General features: G+C 38.9%; 1 protein-coding gene across 1 annotated transcript in view; it reads left to right on the top strand.

Moving 5' to 3' along the window:
• The window catches only part of vps8 (VPS8 subunit of CORVET complex), a 109,160-nt gene that overhangs the window by 62,018 nt on the left and 24,785 nt on the right, over positions 1-22,357 (top strand). The window contains exons 37-43 of the mRNA XM_053476992.1: positions 1,033-1,224; positions 1,373-1,454; positions 5,465-5,547; positions 11,662-11,742; positions 15,393-15,562; positions 16,468-16,657; positions 18,948-19,001. Of these exons, the coding sequence (XP_053332967.1) occupies positions 1,033-1,224; positions 1,373-1,454; positions 5,465-5,547; positions 11,662-11,742; positions 15,393-15,562; positions 16,468-16,657; positions 18,948-19,001 (852 nt within the window). The remainder of the gene's footprint in view (positions 1-1,032; positions 1,225-1,372; positions 1,455-5,464; positions 5,548-11,661; positions 11,743-15,392; positions 15,563-16,467; positions 16,658-18,947; positions 19,002-22,357) is intronic.

Below are 22,357 nucleotides of genomic sequence, written 5' to 3' on the forward strand. Positions count from 1 at the left end.
TTAGCTAGGAAGAGATAACAATAAATACAAAAAACATTTATTTTTAATTACTTAAAAACATTTAGGAAATCATTGACATATTTGTTAGCTAGCTAGAAATAGCATCAAAATCGATAAACATTCTGTAAACTAACCTAAAGCCTTGTCATGTTAGCATATGTTAGCTAGCTAGATTTAGCAGAAAATAATTTGAAAAAGATAATGAATATAAAACCATTACAAAATCCTGCCACCTTGGCACATATTTGTTAGCTTGTTAGCTTTTTTTTAAAGCATAACCTAAACTTTACCTTAGAAATTTTATCATGTTAGCTAGCTAGAAATAGTATATAAATAATAACTATTTATTAACAAAGATTTAACAACCTTTAAGAAATCCAGTCACCTTGAAACATGTTTCTTAGCTAGCTAGGTTAGGAGCAAAATCTGTGGACGTTTTTAAACAAACATTCACCTCAAAAATCTTGCTGTAGTATGTTAGCTAGCTAGAGTTAACTGTGAACTTAATGATAAATAACTAAATGAAATGTCACCTTTTTACATATTTGCTAGGTGGATAGATTTAGCAAAAAAAATAAGAAATGAGAAAAAAATAAATTTATTTTCTATTAACATAACCCTAAATCTCTAACCAAAATCTCAGTCAGGTTAGCTTATGTTAGCTAGCTTGAGTTCCTGCCACTATTGATTAAACAATTTATGACCCAAAAATCGGGTTAGCTTATGTTTAATAACTGGCTAGGGTTAGCGAAGAAAAATAAAGTTATTTATAAATATGTAAAATTATAAATTATCTCAGGTTCCTCTCACGTTACATCATGTTAGCTTGGTGGTTTAAATAATCTGTGAAAATGATTTTATGTGGATTTGACTCTCTTTTAGTCAAGTTTACGTCAGGTCAGATGTAGCTGTTGTGCTAGCTGTGCAAATAATAAACAATTACGACTAAATTTAATTGATGTTCTGCTCCGCTTATCTTTGTGTGTGTGTGTGTGTGTGTGTGTGTGTGTGTGTGTGTGTGTGTGTGTGTAGACTCTAAAGGGGAAACTGAACACACTCGTCCAGGAGAGTTCAGAGCCGCCCACACAGAGGCCTGAGGAAGAAGAGGAGGAGGAGGTGACTGGTGAAGGTGCCACCCCATTGGCCAGAGTGGATGAAGCCCTTAGTGACATCATCAGACTGTGTCACCGGAGCTCACATGGACTTAACCTGCAGCAGAGAGAGGTGTGTGTGTGTGTGTGTACATGCTTTATAGTGCTGCTGATTTATTTGTATGCATATTATATGAAGGCACTAATGACCTAGTTTGATCTCTCTCTCTCTCTCTCTCTCTCTCTCTCTCTCTCTCTCTCTCTCTCGTTCTCTCACTCAGGGTCTCTGGTTTCCTCTCCTAGAGGTGATGATGTCGCCACAGAAATTCCTCAAGGGCCCAAATGCCAAGGACACATCTGATGGTGAGAAACACACATGCAGACACACACACATGCAGACACACACACATGCAGACACACACACACACACACACACACATGCACACACTTTAGCTCAGTTTGTTCCTCTGACAGCATATTGTTATGACTCATTCATGTTTTTTTTTTTACCTGATGAAAGGTTCTGATAACATCCTATTTCATACCAGACTGAAGATTGAAGCCTGAACATTAGTCTGCCTTTAAATATCTTTGTTGCTACGTGTGAGTGTGTAGGTTTCCTCCGGCTGCAAATGAGACTAAGGCAGCCTGAGACTAAGGCAGCCTGAGACTAAGGCAGGAGGTGCAAAATGTAAAATAACAGCCTGTTACTTCTAAAAGTTAAAAAGCTAATCAATTAAATGTAAAAAGAAATACAAGGACTGATCAGCTATGTCTGTTTTATTTTAACAACACGCCCAGTTGGACACTCCTTGACGTAAGACAGCAACTATCTCATCTTTTAATTAATGATTTTGCGATCCATTATCGAAACAATTAATCGGATCGCAGCTCTTACTCCACCGCTTTTATTTCATAATGAACATTATCATACACTTTATATTAAGTTTTAAAAAAGCGGTAAGAGCTTTAAACCCTAATTTCTTCTCTAGCTGAGAGAACCTTTCATCCAAGTTACACCTTTTTTCTCAAAAAAATTCTTTTAGACTGGAGGAGTTAAATCAATGTCTCCTCATGGAAAATTACTATTTCAACAGTTACACACTTTTTTCTGTTTCCTGCCCTCGAGGTGACACATAGGGATCACAGTCGGTCGTTTTGAAGCGTCGGTGTCCATCAACATCACACTTTGGCTCTATCTGCAGTTCCTCTAAAATGTTCATAGGAATTCGGTCATAGGATTCTGACAGGACCTTCACAGAACCATTATTTGGAAGTGTAGGTGTCCACTAAATATTTAAATTTCTAATACAGCTTTATTTCTGAAAAGAAAAATGCTTTTGGGTTGGGTCAGGTGGACGACACATACCTTCCTTGGAACACTTACATCTGCTTTTTAGTTGTTACTATAGAAATTATAATGTATGGTATGAGCGCCTGCAGGATCACCCTCTGTCCAATCAGAATAGAGGATTTTACAGCAGGGTTTAAAATATTGCTATTACATGGAAATATCTATTACATGGAAACTTTTTATACTTGAGTGCATTTGAGGCATTTAACCCTCTTAACAGTGTGAAAGTGTGTGGGTGTAATCGGAAAAAAAAAAAGACACTAGAACTTGCTACAGAAAACAACTATTGAAATAATAATTATTCATTCTGTTTAATCAATTTAAAAAATAATAGTGCATTAGTGTAAATGAAGGAAGGGGGTGCATTAGTGCACTATTACTACTTGGGCACCATGGATGTGCTCTGTAATGTATCTTATACAATAGTTAGTTCCAACCGAGCAATCTGATTGGACAAGAGACATTCCATGAGTGATAATAACAGACGGTAACAGCACTGGGACGTTTAATACACTAACTGTCCTGGGTGAAAGTAGGTCTGTACGGTCCGCAGAACCTAGAGAGAGCAGCTACCTTCCAAGACGCACTTTAAACAAGAAAAAACGTTATGGCATTTAAAAAAAAATATATATTTTTTTTTTACTGCTGAATAATTGCTTCTCTGTTGTTCCAAAATCCATCTGAACCAGCTATGTTATTTTCTTTACGACGACTACAAAGCTAACTAGCTTCTAACTCAAGGTTGAATTACAAATCCCTCTCTACCCCCTGATCAATGGCACTACTTTGTGGGTAGAACAATGTGATTGTACAGCTTATATAGCGCACCAGTTCTCCATTTAACACCATTTGGAATCCAGAATTTAACATACAGTGGGGCAAAAGCGTATTTAGTCAGAGACCAATTGTGCAAGTTCTCCCACTTAAAAAGATGAGAGAGGCCTGTAATTTTTATCACAGGTATACCTCAACTATGAGAGACAAAATAAGAAAAAAAAATCCAGAAAATCCAACATTGTAGCATTTTTAAAAAACTTATTTGCAAATTATGGTGGAAAATAAGTATTTGGTCAATAACCAAATTTCATCTCAATACTTTGTTATATACCCTTTGTTGACAATGACAGAGGTCAAACGTTTTCTGTAAGTCTTCACAAGGTTTTCACACACTGTTGCTGGTATTTTGGCCTGTTCCTCTATGCAGATCTCCTCTAGAGCAGTGATGTTTTGGGGCTGTCGCTGGGCAACACGGACTTTCAACTCCCTCCAAAGATTTTTTTATGGGGTTAAGATCTGGAGACTGGCTAGGCCACTCCAGGACCTTGAAATGCTTCTTACGAAGCCACTCCTTCATTGCCCGGGCGGTGTGTTTGGGATCATTGTCATGCTGAAAGACCCAGCCACGTTTTATCTTCAATGCCCTTGCTGATGGAAGGAGGTTTTCATTAAAAATCTCCAATACATGGCTTTCCTTTACACAGATCAGTCGTCCTGGTCCCTTTGCAGAAACACAGCCCCAAAGCATAATGTTTTCACCCCCATGCTTCACAGTAGGTATGGTGTTTTTTGGATGCCACTCAGCATTCTTTCTTCTCCAAACTCGACAAGTTAAGTTTTTACCAAAAAAATACTATTTTGGTTTCATCTGACCATATGACATTCTCCCAGTCTTCTTTTGGATCATCCAAATGCTCTGTAGCAAACTTTAGACTGGCCTGGACATGTTCTGGCTTAAGCAGGGGGACACGTCTGGCACTGCAGGATTTGAGTCCCTGGCGGCGGAGTGTGTTACTGATGGTAGCCTTTGTTAATTTGGTCCCAGATCTCTGCAGGTCATTCACTAGGTGTGGTTCTGGGATTTTTGCTTACAGTTCTTGTGATCATTTTGACCCCACGGGTTGAGATCTTGCGTGTTGGCTCAATTGGTCAATCAATTGGTGGCTAACTAAATACTTTTTTGCCCCACTGTAGTTGATATTCTAAAGTGGAATAAATAGAAATACAGTGAAACCTTGGATTACGAGTAACTCAGTTTACGAGTGTTCCTCAAGACGAGCGAAGATTTTTAATAAATTTTGACTTGGAAAACAAGCATTGTTTTGGTTTACTAGCTCAGAGTATCATGTATCGTGCAAGTGTTTCTTGATTTAACACCGAGCGTCACGTGATCACAACTAAGCCAACGTTTTTTCTCTCTTGCGCTGCCGGTTCTCTCTCTCTTTTCTCTCTCTCTCTCCCCTTTAATGTGTTTGTGTGTGTGTGTGTGTGTGTGTGTGTGTGTGAAACAGATAGGGGGTGCTTTACTCACACACAACCAGCACGGTGTTAAATTATGCGCGCGCACACACATAACACACACTCAGCAGTGCAGGAGAAAGAAAAACACACAGCGTCTGTGCGCATAAATGGAAACACTTATCTGTCGAGATTCATTTTTACTTTTTTTAAGGTAACGTTTGTTTTATTTTTACTTTATATTTTGTGTTAATTATTCTTATGTATTTATCTATTTGGGCTGTGGAACAAATTATTTTAATTTCCATTATTTCTTATGGGAAAATGTGCTTTGATTTACGAGTGTTTTGGATCACGAGCCTGCTTCCGGAACGAATTATGCTCATAATCCGAGGTTCCACTGTACAGTACAAAGAGAAACTTCAAGTATTTCTTGAAACTTTGCCTCACCACCAGAAAGATATGTGTGTGTGGAGCCAAATCACAGATTAAATATATATATATATATATATATATATATATATATATATATATATTTATTTATTATTATTATTTTTTTTCAAATTTAATTATAATCTGTTAATAATAAATGTTTGCGGAACTGTTATATAAAAGCAATGTCAGACTCAAGGTCGTGTCGTCTTGCTGGATATACCTCGGCCGTCGTGCCTTCAGGACTTTAGACTGTGCCCTCGTGCCTACGGCCCTATGACCTCATCATATGTCGTGCGATATTGCTTAATTATAAAAATGTCTGTTTTTTGTGTGTGCTTTGTGTCTACAGCACTTAAGGAGCTGACTATGAAGGTGTTAAACAGCATGTCTAGCTTCATCGCTCTGCCTGCCATCATCCAGCGCATCTTGCAGGTTACTCTAAGCTTATAAACACCTCTTATACTTATGTATATATATATACACACACACACACACACACACACACACACGTTATAGGCGAATAATAATTATAGTTTATATCACAATGTTTGTATATGTTACCTTTTTTTTATTTTTATTGTTTAAATTTTTTTGGGGATTTGATTAAATTTTTTAACAGTCTAGCACTCCAGCAGTACAGTTTACTTGGAGTAGTAATATATTTTCTCTCTCTCTCTTGCGCACACACACACACGCGCACACACACACACACACACACACATTAAATATAGCATCACACTGCAAATCGATTTCACGCTCGCCTACCGCATCTCCTTAAGTGACTGGAACAGATATGTCCTTGGCCAGCTTTAGTGTCCACACACACACACACACACACTCACACACACACACACACACACACGCACACATTTTTATTGCTTTAGGCTCTATGCTCCTATCCTTTCATACCTCTGTAACCAGTTAAATCTCAGTACCTGCTCCCAGTACAGTGCCAGTGTGAACCATTTAAAAGGTTTTAATCATCATGTCACCAAAAAGATTTCTTTTTTTTTTCAGTAATATTTAAATGTAAATGATCACTTGTACCTCTTGTTCAAAGGCTGCACCAGCATTATTTATTTATTTATTTTTGCACCATAACACATTAATAATGTATTTTTTTTTTTTTTTGCCATAATGACTCAGACATTCACAGTGGTAGCAGATAAACGTTGAACATCCAGCGCAGCTGCTGATGCTGACATTTGATGGCATTTGCTCAGCATGGCATCATCAGGCCCGGGCTAATGTGAATGCTAATGCAGACCCGGGCGAACATGAATGCTAATGAATACTGTCCGGCGAGAAGACTATTCCAGAGGGTTGTCACTGGCGCATTAGCACAGTTAACACGTACTGTACAGGATATTAGCGCCACCGTTATTAATGAGCTGAGTTAACATGCCATTACCAATCACTACGGGTCATTTTCACAGATGGAGGCGCCAAGGGAAGGTTCCTTGTATTCAGAATCAGGTTACGCAGCTGCTTAAAGTGGGGTGTCTGAAAAAAATGACAGTAATTCATGATAAGCTAGACTTAGATTCCCACACGCATACATATATGTGACAGATATATGTCACATCAAATCAGGTATTAAGTTGCATTTGGTTTAAATAACATTACAGGAGAATATATGCATGGCTGTAAATAAAAAAATATATATAGTACAAGACAGACCAGTTTTCAGATGGAAACAAAAAACCTAATTTACGCTCCTGGGATTTGCACAAAAATAGAAAGGAGCGAGTGTAACAAAGTTACCAGAAGAACAGAAGAAGCTGTATTCTCCAGCAAGCTCAGTAAAACCTAACAGCTGTTTTACTTATAGTACTGTGCAAAAGACTTGAGCACATACAAAAATATGGCATAAGCAAAAGATGCTTTTGAAAACATTTCTGCAGAGCAGAATAAAGAGTAATAAAGAGCAATAAAGAGTAATAAAATAAACAGTCAATATTTTTTTGTGAAAACTCATTAATTTTGTGGCTGTTTTGTAACACTGGACAAAGGCAGAGTCGAGCGCACAGAATCGAGAGGTCGCACGTACGTGGAGAACATGTTAAGCGAGCAGGGAAGACACCGCACGCGCAGAATCGCTCAGAATTGTGGCAGGAATTTGTGATGTGCGGGTCGTCTGGTAACCCACGGGTCGGGTTGGGGCGGGTAAAAATTGTCAATTTATTTGCGGGGCGGGTTGAGGTGAGTCATTAAAAACAAAATAAAAAAAAAATCCATGTATGTTGCGTGCAATTCCCTATAGCCTATATGAAATATTTGGGAATATCTATTTTCATATTTTATTAAGTTCTTTGATAAGGTTACGTCACGTGACAAGTCACAAAAGCGCCAAGCAGCTACCGCTGCCAGTCACAACAAAAACAAAGAAATAAAAGTGAAGATGGAAGACGAGGTGCGGGAGAAATTGAAGTCGGGAATTTACATCATTAAAAGAAAAAAAGGTCAGGCTGCTAAATCTAATGTTTTCATATTTTTTTGCACAGCGAACGTAAAAACGCTAAATGAACCTTTCCGTGTGGAAAAAAAAAAATGTCAGTGGTTATTAAGCGTAGACTGTAAACTGTAGGCCTGCCCTATACAAATCTAAAATAAAAAATTGTTTAGCCTAGATTACAAACGCTGCTTTGTAAATGTTTAAAATGTGTATCATTATCTTGTTATTAATATGACCTAATTTATCGTTCATATTCATAATCATATGTTGTTGCCAGTTTACAGGACGATGTTTCCAAGCACTTTCAGGCTGAAATAAAGACTGTTTTCATTTGAATTACAATACCTAGTATGTCTATTTAATGGTCGCGGGTGCGGTGCGGGCGGGTTGTAAAAATAGATACAGTGGTGCGGGGCGGGCTGGGGCGGGCCACAGGACCCGCCGGTTGAAAAGATACCCGACCCGCGCATCACTAGCAGGAATATAACGCCATATTATTCCACCCTCAATGACCGATCATGTGACTGATTTAAAAATTGGTGCTCCTTTATTGCTGAGCTTGACCTGTTATTTAATATCACCCACCCACTCGACACTTTATGTAAGAAATTAGCGGAAGATAATCAATTAGTTAATCAATTCCTGTGTACTTTTACACAGTACTATTATTGCCACTTACTGACCTGTCTTGGTATGGCTGTAGCATCTGTAGCATTTACTTCCACTGATTGTACTAAGATGGGCTAATAATGTCAATCTCGGCACTGAACATATTGAGAAGAAAATGCTGTGTTTTCTTGAATAATACTGGGGGCATAATGCAAATATGAAAACATCTAAAAAAGAGCTACTTGACAATAATGATGATCAGGGTTATACATGGGCTGTTTATATATTTGGGGCCAGGGGCCAACAAGTTATGTGTTAAAACTGCGTTGCATACATAGCACCCCCACCCCTACTCACCTCAGGGGGAAGGAAAAAAAGTTCAGGCTCAGGAATGTTTTCCTCTATCAGCCCTGCACTCGCTATTGGTAACTCGGCATTTAATTTTATCAGAAGTGAGATAAATTAAATGGGAAATTTAGTATTGTGAAACACGTTTTTCCAATAGGAAATAATGTAAATGCAGTTAATCTAAAGAAAAATCCAAAATATACAATAATTTTCCTATGAAACTATGAAGTTCATTTAGAGTTACCAGCCTCAGAAATCACCAATTAACAAACAGCACCTTAGATTAGAGCCGTTATAAAGGATTTACAGATCGTAAGTGGCAGACACATCTCAATATCAACTGTTCATGTTGAGGTGCTGGTTGTTAATTGGTGATTTCTGAGGCTTGTGACTCTAAATGAACTTCTCTGCCGCAGAGGTAAGTTATGTCTTGCTTGGTTGCATGATGGGAACAGCTGACTGTCATGCCTTAAAATAACAACTGACTGTCGCCGTTGTTACATAATTACTTTAATCCGTATGTGTTGTTTCATTGTTTTATAGAAATCCCCAGTATTGTTGTTGAATGAAGAAAATAAATCTCCAAACAAAAACAAAGAAATATGCAAGCGGTAGTGTGTTTGTGTGTGTGTATATATACTTTATATATGTTGGGTTTTGGGATGCTTTTTCTTTTAAATCTAAATACAAGCAGCTGAATGAAAAATGTGAACGATACCTCCGACACCAGCCCTTTTTTTTCTTCTCTAATCTTTATAAGATCCATGTGACTCACGAGCTGAGCAGCGCTGCTCTGTATGATGATGTTGAAGCTACGTGAATTCCCGTCACGTCACTGAGAGCCAGGCTTGTTTTCTCTCCTCGATTTTTCGCTTACCGATCACGCCATTTCAGCTCAGCTTAGGTTTACTGATTCACCACCTCTCTCTCTCTCTCTCTCTCTCTCTCTCTCTCTCTCTCTCTGATAAAGTCTTGCTGAGAGAATATCACCTTTGAATTGTGAATCCGAATATCAAGTGTATGTGTTTTGGGCACCTGTAGTGCGTCAGCTGGAGATGAGATGAATCTCCTTCTGCAGTCTTTGTGTGTGTGTGTGTGTGTGTGTGTGTGTGTGTGTGTGTGGCACCTGTAGTGTGTCAGCTGGAGGTGAGATGAATCTCCTACTGCGGTGTGTGTGTGTGTGTGTGTGTGTGTGTGTGTGTGTGTGTGTGTGTGTGTGTGTGGTAGCCTCCCACAGAGTAGCTGAATGGATCGGCTCTGTTCGTCTTACAGATAGCGCCAGCTCCTGTGTTAGCCTCAGAGTATCAGGACTGGGTGATAAAATACAAATACCCTTTAATAATACATAAGATGTCCTTTTTTTTTTTTTTTTAAATAAAGGTTTCCCAGAGTAAACCCACACACAGGCTGCACTGATAGTTGACATGTCGTGTCCTTTCTCTGTTTATAATTAATTCAGAATTTATTTGTCTTTTATTTATAATTTATTCAGAATTCAAATCTAATTCCTCTGAGGTAATTGAATTTCCTGTTAGTTTGCTTTTCAAATTTTCAAAATTTTTTTAATCAATGGCATTAATATAAAACTGGGTTAAACATGTTAATGAAATTTTGTGTATAACTGAATAAACTCTACGGCGTAATCCATCACAATAACTCATCATTAGTTATATAATGAGAGGTGTCACGGTTATTGAATTCTTCTAGACGTTCTTGGACATAATTGAACTCTCAGTAGTTTCATGAAGACCAAATGTCCTGCGTCAATTCTCCAATAAACAGTTTTGATATATATGTTTTTGTGTATCTACAGTATCTTAATAAATGAGTCCAGTTGAATCAAATACGAGCTACAAGCTTAGGAGAAGAAACGTTACTCGGCTTATCCTATCCTTCAAACTGCGCGATAAAAAAAATAAAAATTACTTTTATTTATTTGACATTATATTTGTATATTGCATATTTTTCCATATTTTCCATATATGTACGACATTATTGTCTATATCTTGTACAGCTACGTTTTTTTTTTTAAAGAATTTTTTATATCCTGTATTTTATCTTTTGTTTTTCTTTTTTCTGCAGCTAAGTTTTTCTATATTTAATTTTTATTCTATTCCATAATTTATTTCTTACTGATAATCTTGATTCTAAGGTCACGAGCGGTTTGCGATGTGCAGTTTGTGTGTCTTTTCCCAGTCGAAAGACATGTGTTCTAGTTTGATTGGCGTTTCCAAATTGCCCTTAGTGCAACGATGACTCATCCAGGAGCTCATAAAAGAACCCAGAACATGATCTAAAGAACTGCAGGCTTCAGACTCGCCTCAGTTAAGGTCAGCGTTCATGATTGAACAACAAGAAAGAGAACACGGCATCCATGGGAGAGTTCCGAGGCGAAAGATACCGCTGATCAAAAAAGAGCACAAAGTCTCGCCTCACATTTGTCAAAAAAAACATATTGATCATCCTGAAGACTTCTGGTCAGATATTCTGTGGACTGATGAGACAAAAGTTGAACTTTTTAACAAACATGGTGGTGGTAGTACAGTATGATGATCTGGTGCTGATGACTAATTAATGTGACCATAAATTCTGCGTTCTACCAGAAAACTAAATATTTTACATTTATTAATTAATTCATTTTTATTTAATAATAATTCAAAAATCCAGCTCGGAGATCAAACAGATCACCTGCATTAACTGAATGCTTAACCCTAATATGAATACCAGGAACTTTCCTCATGTAGATATTAAACATTTGGACTTGAGTCGACACACCTTCATATGAGACGGAGACAGAACGAGACAGACCAGTCTCTCATGATCTCCATGACTGGCTGGGTGTGAGCTCCTGCTGTGGGCGGAATTACCCTTGTGTGTGTGCATCAGGCAGATAACATGCCCACTGCTGGCTTGGGATGTGTGTGTGTGTGTGTGTGTGTGTGTGTGTGTGTTGGTATTCCACTCAGCTGTAGTTGGTTGAATCCTGTTCAGGTTTGGAGCACACACTGTCTGCGGTCTGCCTCTCTCATCACGCCCTGCTGTTTCACCGCGAGCAATGAACACACACTTTATAAGCCTAGCCAAACATACTCACTGATTTGATTTTGTGTGTGTGTGTGTTTTTCTCTCCTTAGGACCCCGTGTATGGGAAGGGAAAGTTAGCAGAGATCCAGGGCCTCATTCTGGGCATGCTGGAAACCTTCAACTATGAACAGGTATTTTGTGTGTGTGTGTGTGTGTGTGTGTGTTTCTATTTGAAAACATTTTCGTTTACGGCTATTTAATAGTAATTCAGGAAATCATCATTAACATGTGCTGTATTTGTGACGTCATTATGGAATGAGCTCACATTTGTGAGATTTGGTGCCTGGAAACTTGCTTGTGAGTATATGGTTGCTATGGTGACGAGATACTTTTACAGGTTCGACTACTGTTGAGTAAATGGTGGGAAAATATGAGAATAGTTAGCTTTTTTTGGAAGGAGTCTCCAGTGTCAGAGCTCTTCAGAAGTCTTCAGGACAGGACAAGCAGGTCTCCTAATAAATTATGGCTGTTATTATTATTTTTTAATTAACCAAGGAAACCTTTACATTACAAGCTGCATGGTTCAGTGATTCTGATTCTTCATTCAGATTGGATTTACATTTCATGACAGTTATCTGATTTTAATGTCTTCGTCTTTAATGTCTTTGCTCACGTTTTTTTGTTAGGCACCTTTGTTTATGATCATGTTTTGTCCTTTTTTCTTTGGGTTTTCCTCATAAACCGCTTTGTCCTCGCTCTAGATATCTTCTTATTCATCCATTTCACTTTACCAATGTTCTCCACCGTCCTCCACTGCTGGCTCTGACTGATGACATCAGCACACTATGCATGTGTACAGCCAAAAAGTCACATGATTTCCTTCGTGACTCTTTTCTCAGCAAGTCACATGATCGCGTATCCTTTACAGAGTATATCCGATCTAGGACCATGTACTGTACGAAATTGACTCGAATCCAATCATCAGATTTGTGCGTTCAGGCAGCCCAAAAAAAAAATAAATCTGTCTCACATTAGAATGAAAAATCTGATTTTAGTCACTTCAGGCTGGTCATGTGACCGTAGCTTAAGAGCTTAAGAAAGTAACAATAACTGTAATGGGAAGAACATTTTGGATCCACGTCTTTTAAACGTCTGGAGATGAACGTTATACATAAATGGAAATGACTTCTGATTTCTTTTGTTAAGTTTAAATCGCAGGAAAATTTACAAGACTTAACTTTATCAGCGGTTTCCCAACGTCTCAGAGTCATTACTGAGGAAAAAGTTTTTTTTTTTTCCTTTAACATCCTCTTTGACGCATCATCTTGAACAACGAGGAGCAAATTAAATGCAGCTGTTTTCCTCGCTGTTTCCAACAACATCCCTCTTAATGATGTCTTTTTTCGGAAGGAGAAATAATTACTGAGAATTCACCTTCACACGGCGTTGTTTACTCTCGCACGATTCTTCGCACTTGCGCTGAACAGCTTCTCAGACTTTCCAGCATCCGAATGTTTGTCTTTTTGTTTTGAGTTTGTTTGCACTATTTCTCCTTGAGTCAACACCGTCGTTATCAGTGGAGCGATATTCTGTGCCTCGCAATAAAAAGGGACATTTTTGCACTCGTTCAGATCAATCAGTCTGAACATCACCAGTATTTATTTATTTTTTCTATTCCATAAAATGCTTTACCCTTAAAAATCAGTGGACCAAAACCTTACCTGGGTTTCATCTTCAGAAAACATGAACGATCATACCTCAAACGACCCACACTACAGTACAGTTACTCAGTTACACACATTCATGTTTAAACAGTATATCTTTTGTTGTATACACCATTTAATTCATCAATACATTCAGACATACTGTACAAGTTTCATATTTTACTTCATACTAGTTAACAGCGGACAAGTAGGCTAGTAGGTCAGGATGAGAATATGCTCGTGCCATGTGTGCCAGTCTCCCAGTATGCCAATCTGAATATGCGTTCGAGCAGCACAATAACAAGGATTCATTGTTGGATGCTAGCATACGTGCTGCTAGCTAAAAAGACACTACCTGGCCAAAAATTTCATTCAGTCATCTTTAGCACTGATTACAGCACACAATGTGTTGGCCAGTTCATGTGTGAAAATTATTCCTCATGCTCCCAGATCCACTCTTTCACCTGGAGAAAAAATGTGATAACCTGGTCATTCGGTTCATTCAGATCGTCAGCTGATTTCGTTTTATTGCCACATTGATGAGTCTAGAGCAGATCATAGCACTGCCTCAAGAGGCTTGTACAGTGATCAATCTTGTCTTTATTCAGCTTTATTTATTTCAGCTATTTGTGGTCAAATAATTCTTTAGTGTTGGAGACAAAGAGCAAAAAAGCATGATGATTATTATTTAAGATGATTGAGATATGGTTTATATTAATATATATTATATATTAAGATTCTTATATCAATATTGAAGATTTTAAACCCCAGAAAACAACACAGCAGTTAGCATTTACTTACATCTGAATAGAATCGTTCACATAAATCTTGCATGTGAATGGAGTCCCAAGAATGAGAAAGAACGTCTTCAACGCGTACAGTACGTCTGTTTTAATTTTTTCCAATTAATTTAATAACATACATTTATTTGGCAATAAACGTTTTGAAAAGAAAACCATCTACCTGTTTTCTCTGGGTTTCTACATTATAATTCCATCTAAAACTTTCTGCTTTATTACTGTATGTCTGTCGCTTTTTCACACACTTAACGGACGAGAAAAACAACACACACTTCGCCGACAGCTATTCAGATTCAGTCTTCTCTAGGATCATTGCGTCATTTATTTCAGTCAGTGATCCTGTTGGTCATTTTTTCACCTCAGAACATGTAAACATGAACGCATGATCTCTTCTGTACACACCCCTGCGGATGAACTGTTGCTATAGCAACGGTAGCGTTTCTATATAACGAACGAGCACGTTGCTATAAGCCCAGGTTCAGGACCGGTACAGACCGTGATTGACATGATTAAGTGACCGGGATCTATTTTAAGCTTTTATTATTTCACATCCAGGAATATTTTCTCAAACAAAGGAGTTGTTGCTGCTCTACATCACTTTATAGGCTCAGGTGTTTTTGCTCAAATGTTTGGTTGATCCATATCTACCCTGATAGCCAGAGATACCGCAGACGTACATATACTGTATGTCCATGTCTCATGTCCATGTGCAGGTGCAGTGAGACGGGCAGTGTGGCGTGGCCGTGCTTCGGCAGCATCAGAGAGGTCAGATGAGGTCAGGGAGGAAAGGAGGGGTTGATTTATGGAGGCAGTCAAAAAGCTCTGCTTCAGGCCTCATTTTAAAGGCAGCAACATTATTACAGCGTGTGTGTGTGTGTGTGTGTGTGTGCGTGTGTATGTGTGTCTGCACTTTTAAAGTGTTTGGCTATCAGAGGGTTTGTGTGTCTGTAAGAGAGAAAGTGAAAGATGGAGTGAAGGGAGAAGGTGGGTGATTATTGTGTGTATGTATGTGTGTGCACCTGTTTATAAATGCACAGTCCTCGAGAAGTGTGTGTGTGTGTGTGAGACCAAGGGAATTTACAGCCTGTCACTCAGAGAAAATGGACTAAAGGCCTGTCTGATAGCTCTCTCTTTCTCTCTCTAACACACACACACATAAACACACACATTGCGCACAGTGGTGCAACTTTGTGTTTATCAGCTAAGAAACGCTTCAACTTTTCTGTACTCTTACTGAAGATAAAGTATTGACACCCCTGACCAACGCTACTTACTGTACATAGCAAATATTAACAAGCTTTAGCATCAAAATCTAACTGATAACATCCCTATGCGCAGACTCTGTTGGAGACCACGACTAATCTCCTGAACTCGGACCTGCACTGGTCTCTGGCTCACCTGCGGAAGGCCGTCAGCAGGGGGCTCCACCCCCGACAGGACCACTGCAACATCTGCCTCCAGCAGTACAAGAGGAGGCAAGAGAGTGAGGAGGAGATCATCATCTTTAGGTACGAACGCGCACATGTATCATAATTCTTCTTTTGATCGTTGCAAGTCGTAATACTTTAGTTTCGGGACGTCGTAATAAGCTTCATAACCGCTAATCAGAACATGAAAGTACTTACCAGATTTAGTCAATGCAAGATTACAGATTCTGTTAGCTTTAGAGTTTGTGTAACCTTCACGTTTTTATGTATTTACTTAAATTATGGCATAATTTCCAGCAGTTCGTCATCCATCCACCAAGAGGAGGAAGTAATCTGATAGAGAAAAAATGAAGAGAGCTTTTTGCGGCCGATAGTAGAAGGAGTAGACTTCTAATGTAAATTCATGATAAATCGACATTTACACAACATTAGGTTGGGGGGCGGGGTTGTGGGTGGGGATTAGTCCAACTACTGAAGGAACAAATACGTCTTGATTTTATATATATATATATATATATATATATATATAGTATATATAAAATCAAGACACCGCGGTACGGTGATGAGACTCTTAAAACATTTTGATTGGTGCAAACGTTTTAAAGAACGTCCGGGAGTGAAGATCAAAGCCCAAGAGGCATGAACATCCAGCGAGTGGTTTCTGATCCATTTTCCACATGTTTGGAGCATTAAAGGAGTTCCTGGGAGGCCAGCATCTGGGCAGTCGGATCCAAGCTCTAGTGAAACGCTAGGATAAGTGTGTTAGTGTAGCAGTGGATTATATAGAGAAATATAAAGGAGTTTTTTTTTCCCTCTCACAATTGTGTTTTGTTATCCTGCACAATCGAAAGTCCCTGTTTGATTTGAACGCCCACCGTATATTGCAAGAATGTGTGCACTTGGTTTAAAGTCCCTGGCAAATGAAATAAGTTAATACTTTTGTGTTTTTACCGTATGTGTGTGTGTCTCTGTCTCTCTCTGTCTAGCTGTGGTCACCTGTATCATTGTCAGTGCCTGCAGCGGAAGGAACAAGTGGTAGCTGGTAAAGATCCGGGTTTCGCAGGAGATCGAGTTCACTCGTGGAGCTGTTATAAGTGCACGTCCAGTCAGGGAGCTCGTCCCGGAGACCGCCCGCTCGCCGAGGGAGGCCGAGCCCGATCCACTTCTCTGGCCCAGGTCCGCTCGCTAATTCACTTCTAAATACTAAAGTTACATCTCCTCACGCTATCTGAAGCACCAGTTAAACAATTTTTTTTTTTTTGAGCCTACATGACCAGTCCTACTTTATCTCACCCCACTTTCATTCCAACGCATTGATCTCCTCCTGTTTGTTATTCATATATTTGCTAATGTGCGTCGCTTTAACTTGTTACGATTCCGTCAGTGATGTATGAGGTTCCCCAGGAGCGGCAATTTATCACACATGATGAATGAATTGAATTCATAGAGCACTTATAATGCATGGTTGTGCGTGTGTGTGGGTAGTGTAGTGTAGTTTGTTGTTTGTGGGTGTGATGCTAGCGAGAGCGTACAGTATGGCGTATACGCCAGCAAGCCTTCACCAGCGTGCTGTAGTTTACTGTAGATGTGCCTGTATCTCCACAAAGCCTTGGTACATCACCTCAGACTTGGCGAGTGTTTAAAATAACGCACTACGTTGCCAAGACGATCTGTTCAACTGAGGGAATAAACTAAAGGTGGTTACTCCCGGACCGTAACTCGTGTATTGTTCTTTTGTTTTCCTCTGTTTTTGTTTATCATCCAAGTCTTTTAACACGCTATACAATATAAGATTTTAAAAAATACTTTTTTTTCCCCCAATAAACATCCAACTTGTATGAATCGACCTTGAGACTGGATTAATGAAAAAAATTTATTGCTAAAAAGATATTTGATAGTCAACCATACAGAACAATACACACACACACCTGCGACTAAGTGAGGGACAGCGAGTGAATACAACACACACAAACACGCACTGATCACTGTGATTATTATTATTATTATTATTATTATCATAAATATAACATTGCAAAAGTTGAAGACATTGATAAACATGATGAGATAAGTGCATAGTTGACGGTTAATAAAAAAAAACTAGACATCAAGTTAAAATATCTTGTTCTGGACTCTGATAATCTTCCCTTAAATAGAAGTCTTTAGTTCAGATATTCCTCAGGGAAAAATTTTAATATGATTCTGAAAAAAATCACAATCCAGGATTGAATTTGAAAAGTTAGTTCAGAATTTATATTTTTTTTATTAATTGATTGATTGATTATTTTATGTTTATTTTGTGTTAAATCTTCGTCTAGTCGTTGTTTTCTAATTTATGTAACATTACAATGTCCTCTTATTTCCTTTTCCAAAACTGTTTAACATCCCTGAGATAAACATGTAATCTTTTAATCTTCTTTCTCTCTTATCTTTCTGCCTCTTATCTTTGGCTCTCAAATGTGCTCGATCTCTTCCCGGCTGTCCACGTCCCGCTCGAAGGGAGACAGGAAACAGTGTCTACTCCATCTGCACATGGATGTACTGTATTGTAGTGTATTGAAGCTGATGAGAAATATGGGAAGAAATATGCTAATAGAACATTCAGCCCCCAAACAAACAAACAACAGGTTTAAAGGTTTAATGCTAGACATTAGTAGAAAATTCATGTTGTTCATTTAAACTAATTAAATAAACAAGGATAATGATTAAGCCGTTTCGCACATGAGAGGGAGTGCTGTGATATATTGCGTACAACAGCACGACCTCGAGTGTGATATCGCTTTTATACAACAGTTCCACAAACACTATTTATTATCAACAGATTATGATTTGTTTGTTTATGTGGAAAAAAGAAACATCCTTAAACGACTGGCGGAACGAACTAATCGCGCCAAGGGCGGAGCTGCCGACAGATCATTAGAGCTGGCGGCTGACATTTCTTTACATTTCATTCATTCCACTTTACAATATCAGCGCCATTTCTTTTTGGTTCTGGGGTTAAACCCCTAGTAGTATTAAATGAGCTAGTTAGCTTTGTAGCTATAAAAACAAACGAAGAATTGTATAAGTTTTTTTGCTGAAAGTGGCTTTAAATGTGGTTTTCGGCAGGAAGCTGCGCTCTCCTCAGTACTACAGACATTGTGTAATAAAGTTCACTATAAAACAGTAGTTTAAAAAAAACATGGAAGTATAATTCATACGGTTTCGTCTTCATAGTTGTTTCGTCACTTCGGTGCTAAACCCACGCTGATCTACTCCAGCACTTTTCGGCATGAACTCGTGACCTCTTTCTCAGTGATGATAAAGTGTTTCTTGTTGTTTCAGGAGCTCGAGCCACCCTCGGACTATAATTGAACCTGTCTGTTCTCATCCCTTTCCTTTTTAACCCCCGGCCCCTCCCTTTCGCCTCGTTCTGTCAGTGCAGCTGTGCGTCAGTGCGCTCACCTGTCATCCCTCGTTTGTATTTCAGACCAAAGTGACGTCCGTCCATCGGGGACCCACCGCCGAGACACATCACCGAAAGGTAAGGACGGGATCTGTGATTACAGTGGGATCGGGATAGAAATCTATGACACGCGTTCATCCTGCAGTTTTAATAATTGTAACAAATTTTATAATGATGATGTTGGGAATTTAAATGAGGAAAACATTTAAGAACTCTGAGGTTTATTGCTTTTAAATGGACATATTGGTGTTAAATAATCGCCGTCCTTGTTTTAATTTTTAGATTTTGCACTGCAAGAGTGTAGTTCACACATTCAAGGTTGGCAGGTTTTCCTTGAGTAGAAACGATAGCCCTTAGACAACCACCAGCTTTAATCTCTTAAGACCCGAGCTTTAATTTTGCATGCGTTTAAAATCTTTCCTATACTGTATGTACACTACTGTTCACTTTTGTTAAGTGATTTATTTTCTACATTCTACAACAATACTGGGGATTTCAAAACTATAAAATAATACATATGGAATTAGGTAATTACATAACAACAAGACACAGAGGTCAGCCTTTCTGTAATAGTTCTTGTAAGAACAGTATTGTCGAGTGCATTTGCAAAATCCGTCAAGCACCATAATGAAACTGGCTCTCATGAAGGCCATCCCAGGAGGGCGAGACCAAAACCTACCTCTGCCTCAGACAAGAAGTTCATTTAGAGTTATCAGCCTGTAAAATGACCAATTAACAGCACCTCAGATTAGAGGCGTTATGAAGTCTTTACAGAGCAGAAGTAGCAGACACATCTTAATATCAACTGTTCAAAAGGGATTAATGCTTCTTTTGGACGCCTTCAGCATTCCTTTACAATGTAGAAAGAAATAAAGATCAGGAACCATCATGGAGTTAGAAAGTGTTCGAAAACTTTTGAACGGTAGTGTATATTTGGGATCAGTAGGATGCACAAGCACTTGAACTTGGTTCATTTTCGCGAGGTATTTTCCACATAGTCGGTATTCGTAATTGGATTTTTGACTCAAAAGAACGAGTCGTCTCGGAGTTCATTTTCTGTTGGGTGCGCATGCGCAAAGCATTGCAAATCCCGCGTAGGTTATGTACAGGAAACAGAAATGAGTAGTTGCCTTTAAGTAGTTACCTTTATAGTCAGAATTGTTTGTTCTTTGTCACGTGACTCTCAAAGACGCTATGCGGTGCAATAGATTCAAAAGAACGAACGACTCAGACTGGAAGATATGAGAGGTGAGCTACTCATTCTGTTTATTATAATGTGTCCTTGGCTGCATTGTAATATTTTTATTACTGGAACTATAGACACAATTTGTGTATGCTGTCGTATTGGGGGTCTGTTTATTGAAAATGTAACACTTTATTTTATTTCTGATCAAAAGAACGAAATGAACTGAATGACTCAAAAAAATATTCGTTCATTTAGATGAACCAGATTCAAATAAGTTTTTATTAAAATAAGTTGGGGGGGGTTGACATCATTAAACAGACACTGCTTAAAGGAAAAATTCTGATTCCTGCAACGATGCATTATCGAACATAATCACCTTCAGGGGCATATATGTACAAAAAGAAGTCTCGATAAAAGTAACACAGTCAGCTACATAAGACTAAGTATCATAAGGTGAATGGGGGGGGGGGGCAAACAACCAAAAGATTTTCTTCCATCGAAAGCGTAACATTCCTGCTGTAGCTCAGGCTCGGAGAAAGTATGCCGCGGGCTGTGCTCCCGCTCACTCGCTCACTCGCTGTAACGAAAAGAGTCTCTGACTTGTTTTGTAGACGCAGCCATGTGTGAAACAGAGTCGGCCTCTCATCTGCACTCCCATCTCTGAAACATTAGCTTGGTTATGATGGCTTTAACCCGACGCCACTCACACTCCCTCTCTTCTTTTGTCTCTGTGTGCTGATGCATACATTCCCCCTCCACCACACACACACACACACACACACACACACACACACACACATTTCACTCTGAGAAAATTTCCAGGGACCACCGGCGGCAGTGTGCGCTTTCTATCTCTCCATTGAGAATTTAGAGAAGTGTCTCTCTCTCTTTCTCTGTCTCTCTCTTTCTCTCTCTGTGTCTCTCTTTCTGTCTCTCTCTTCCTCTCTCTCTCTCTGGTTAAAATTCATCGCTCGCCTGTCAAGCTCACATTTTCATTTAAAGTGACAGCTTTGCCAGACTCTTGGCAAAATATGTACCGCCATGTCTTTGACCTTTCCCGCTCCTGTTCTATCCTCTCCTCCTGGTTTTCCCTCTCTTTTCTTCCTTCCTTCCTTCCTTCCTCCTCCTCGATGACATTTCCATCTGTCACCACCCAAGCGATGATGATTAACCACCGTAATTAGGCTGCATTTTTCAACCCTGGTGTCAAGTATCTCTGTCTAATCTTAGCACCGACAGTGCAGCAGGAGTGACAGAGAAATCTCTGTTCATTTACTCCACAGCCTCGCGGTTTATAGGCGCTCTAACACACGCTGACCAACGGCACAAATCAGTCATGAGGCGCAGCATCCACACTCCGCCATTGGAGCCTTTCCATGCGCACTGTTTTTTTTAATATATATATATATATATATAAAACGTGTCGATTAGGGATATGAATCTTTTTTTTTTTTTTTCCAGAGGATGCTATTATAGGAGGGTGAGTCAAAAATTTTCCACACTCTGGTTTTATTAAACCTTCTGTCTTGTCAGCGCTTTCCGTTCAAGACTCATGTCTGCTGTGCAGGTGTGAACGTGTTACGTCAGTTTATTTGTAACTGCGGTGCGAGCGAAAATTGATGCTTTATCAATTTTTATTTAGTTATTTTTTTGGTAGTCTGAGGGTGTTTTGCCTTTATTTTTTGAAGATGATAGAGAAAGCGTTTGGATATCTGTAAACCAAATTTGGAACGATAATTTAATAAAGGTAAAGGTTTCTTTACTGGTGACGAGACATGGATTCATCACTACAATCTGAGAGTTAAAGTCTGAAACGGAAACATCATCAATTACAGACTGAGAAAAAAGTCAACCATTAGCTGGAAAACTCATCAAGACCTACAGTTTTCTGGGATTCTCCAGGGCCGAAAGTATTGAAACATCCTTAGGTTCAACAGTCGTTACAGTGAGACGCTTACTGTATGTAAGAGCTGAAGCCTAAACTTCAGGTTAAATGCACACGACTGCTACTTAATGGTGACACACTCTCGACAAACACTTAAAGCATCCTCCCTACAGTCCTGATCCCGCTCCATTGGACTTTCACATGTACGCTCCCCTCAAAGCAGCCCTACGAGGATGAGGATTCACTTCTGATGAAGACGTGAAGACAGCAGCGCATTTGTGGCTTGAACATTTAGTTTTTATTATTTATAAAAAGCAAGGAGATTACAGTATGTTGAAAAATGATGTGTTTGTCCTTTCTAAA

The sequence above is a fragment of the Clarias gariepinus genome, chromosome 18 (genome assembly GCF_024256425.1).
Source record: "Clarias gariepinus isolate MV-2021 ecotype Netherlands chromosome 18, CGAR_prim_01v2, whole genome shotgun sequence".
Lineage (NCBI taxonomy): Eukaryota > Metazoa > Chordata > Actinopteri > Siluriformes > Clariidae > Clarias > Clarias gariepinus.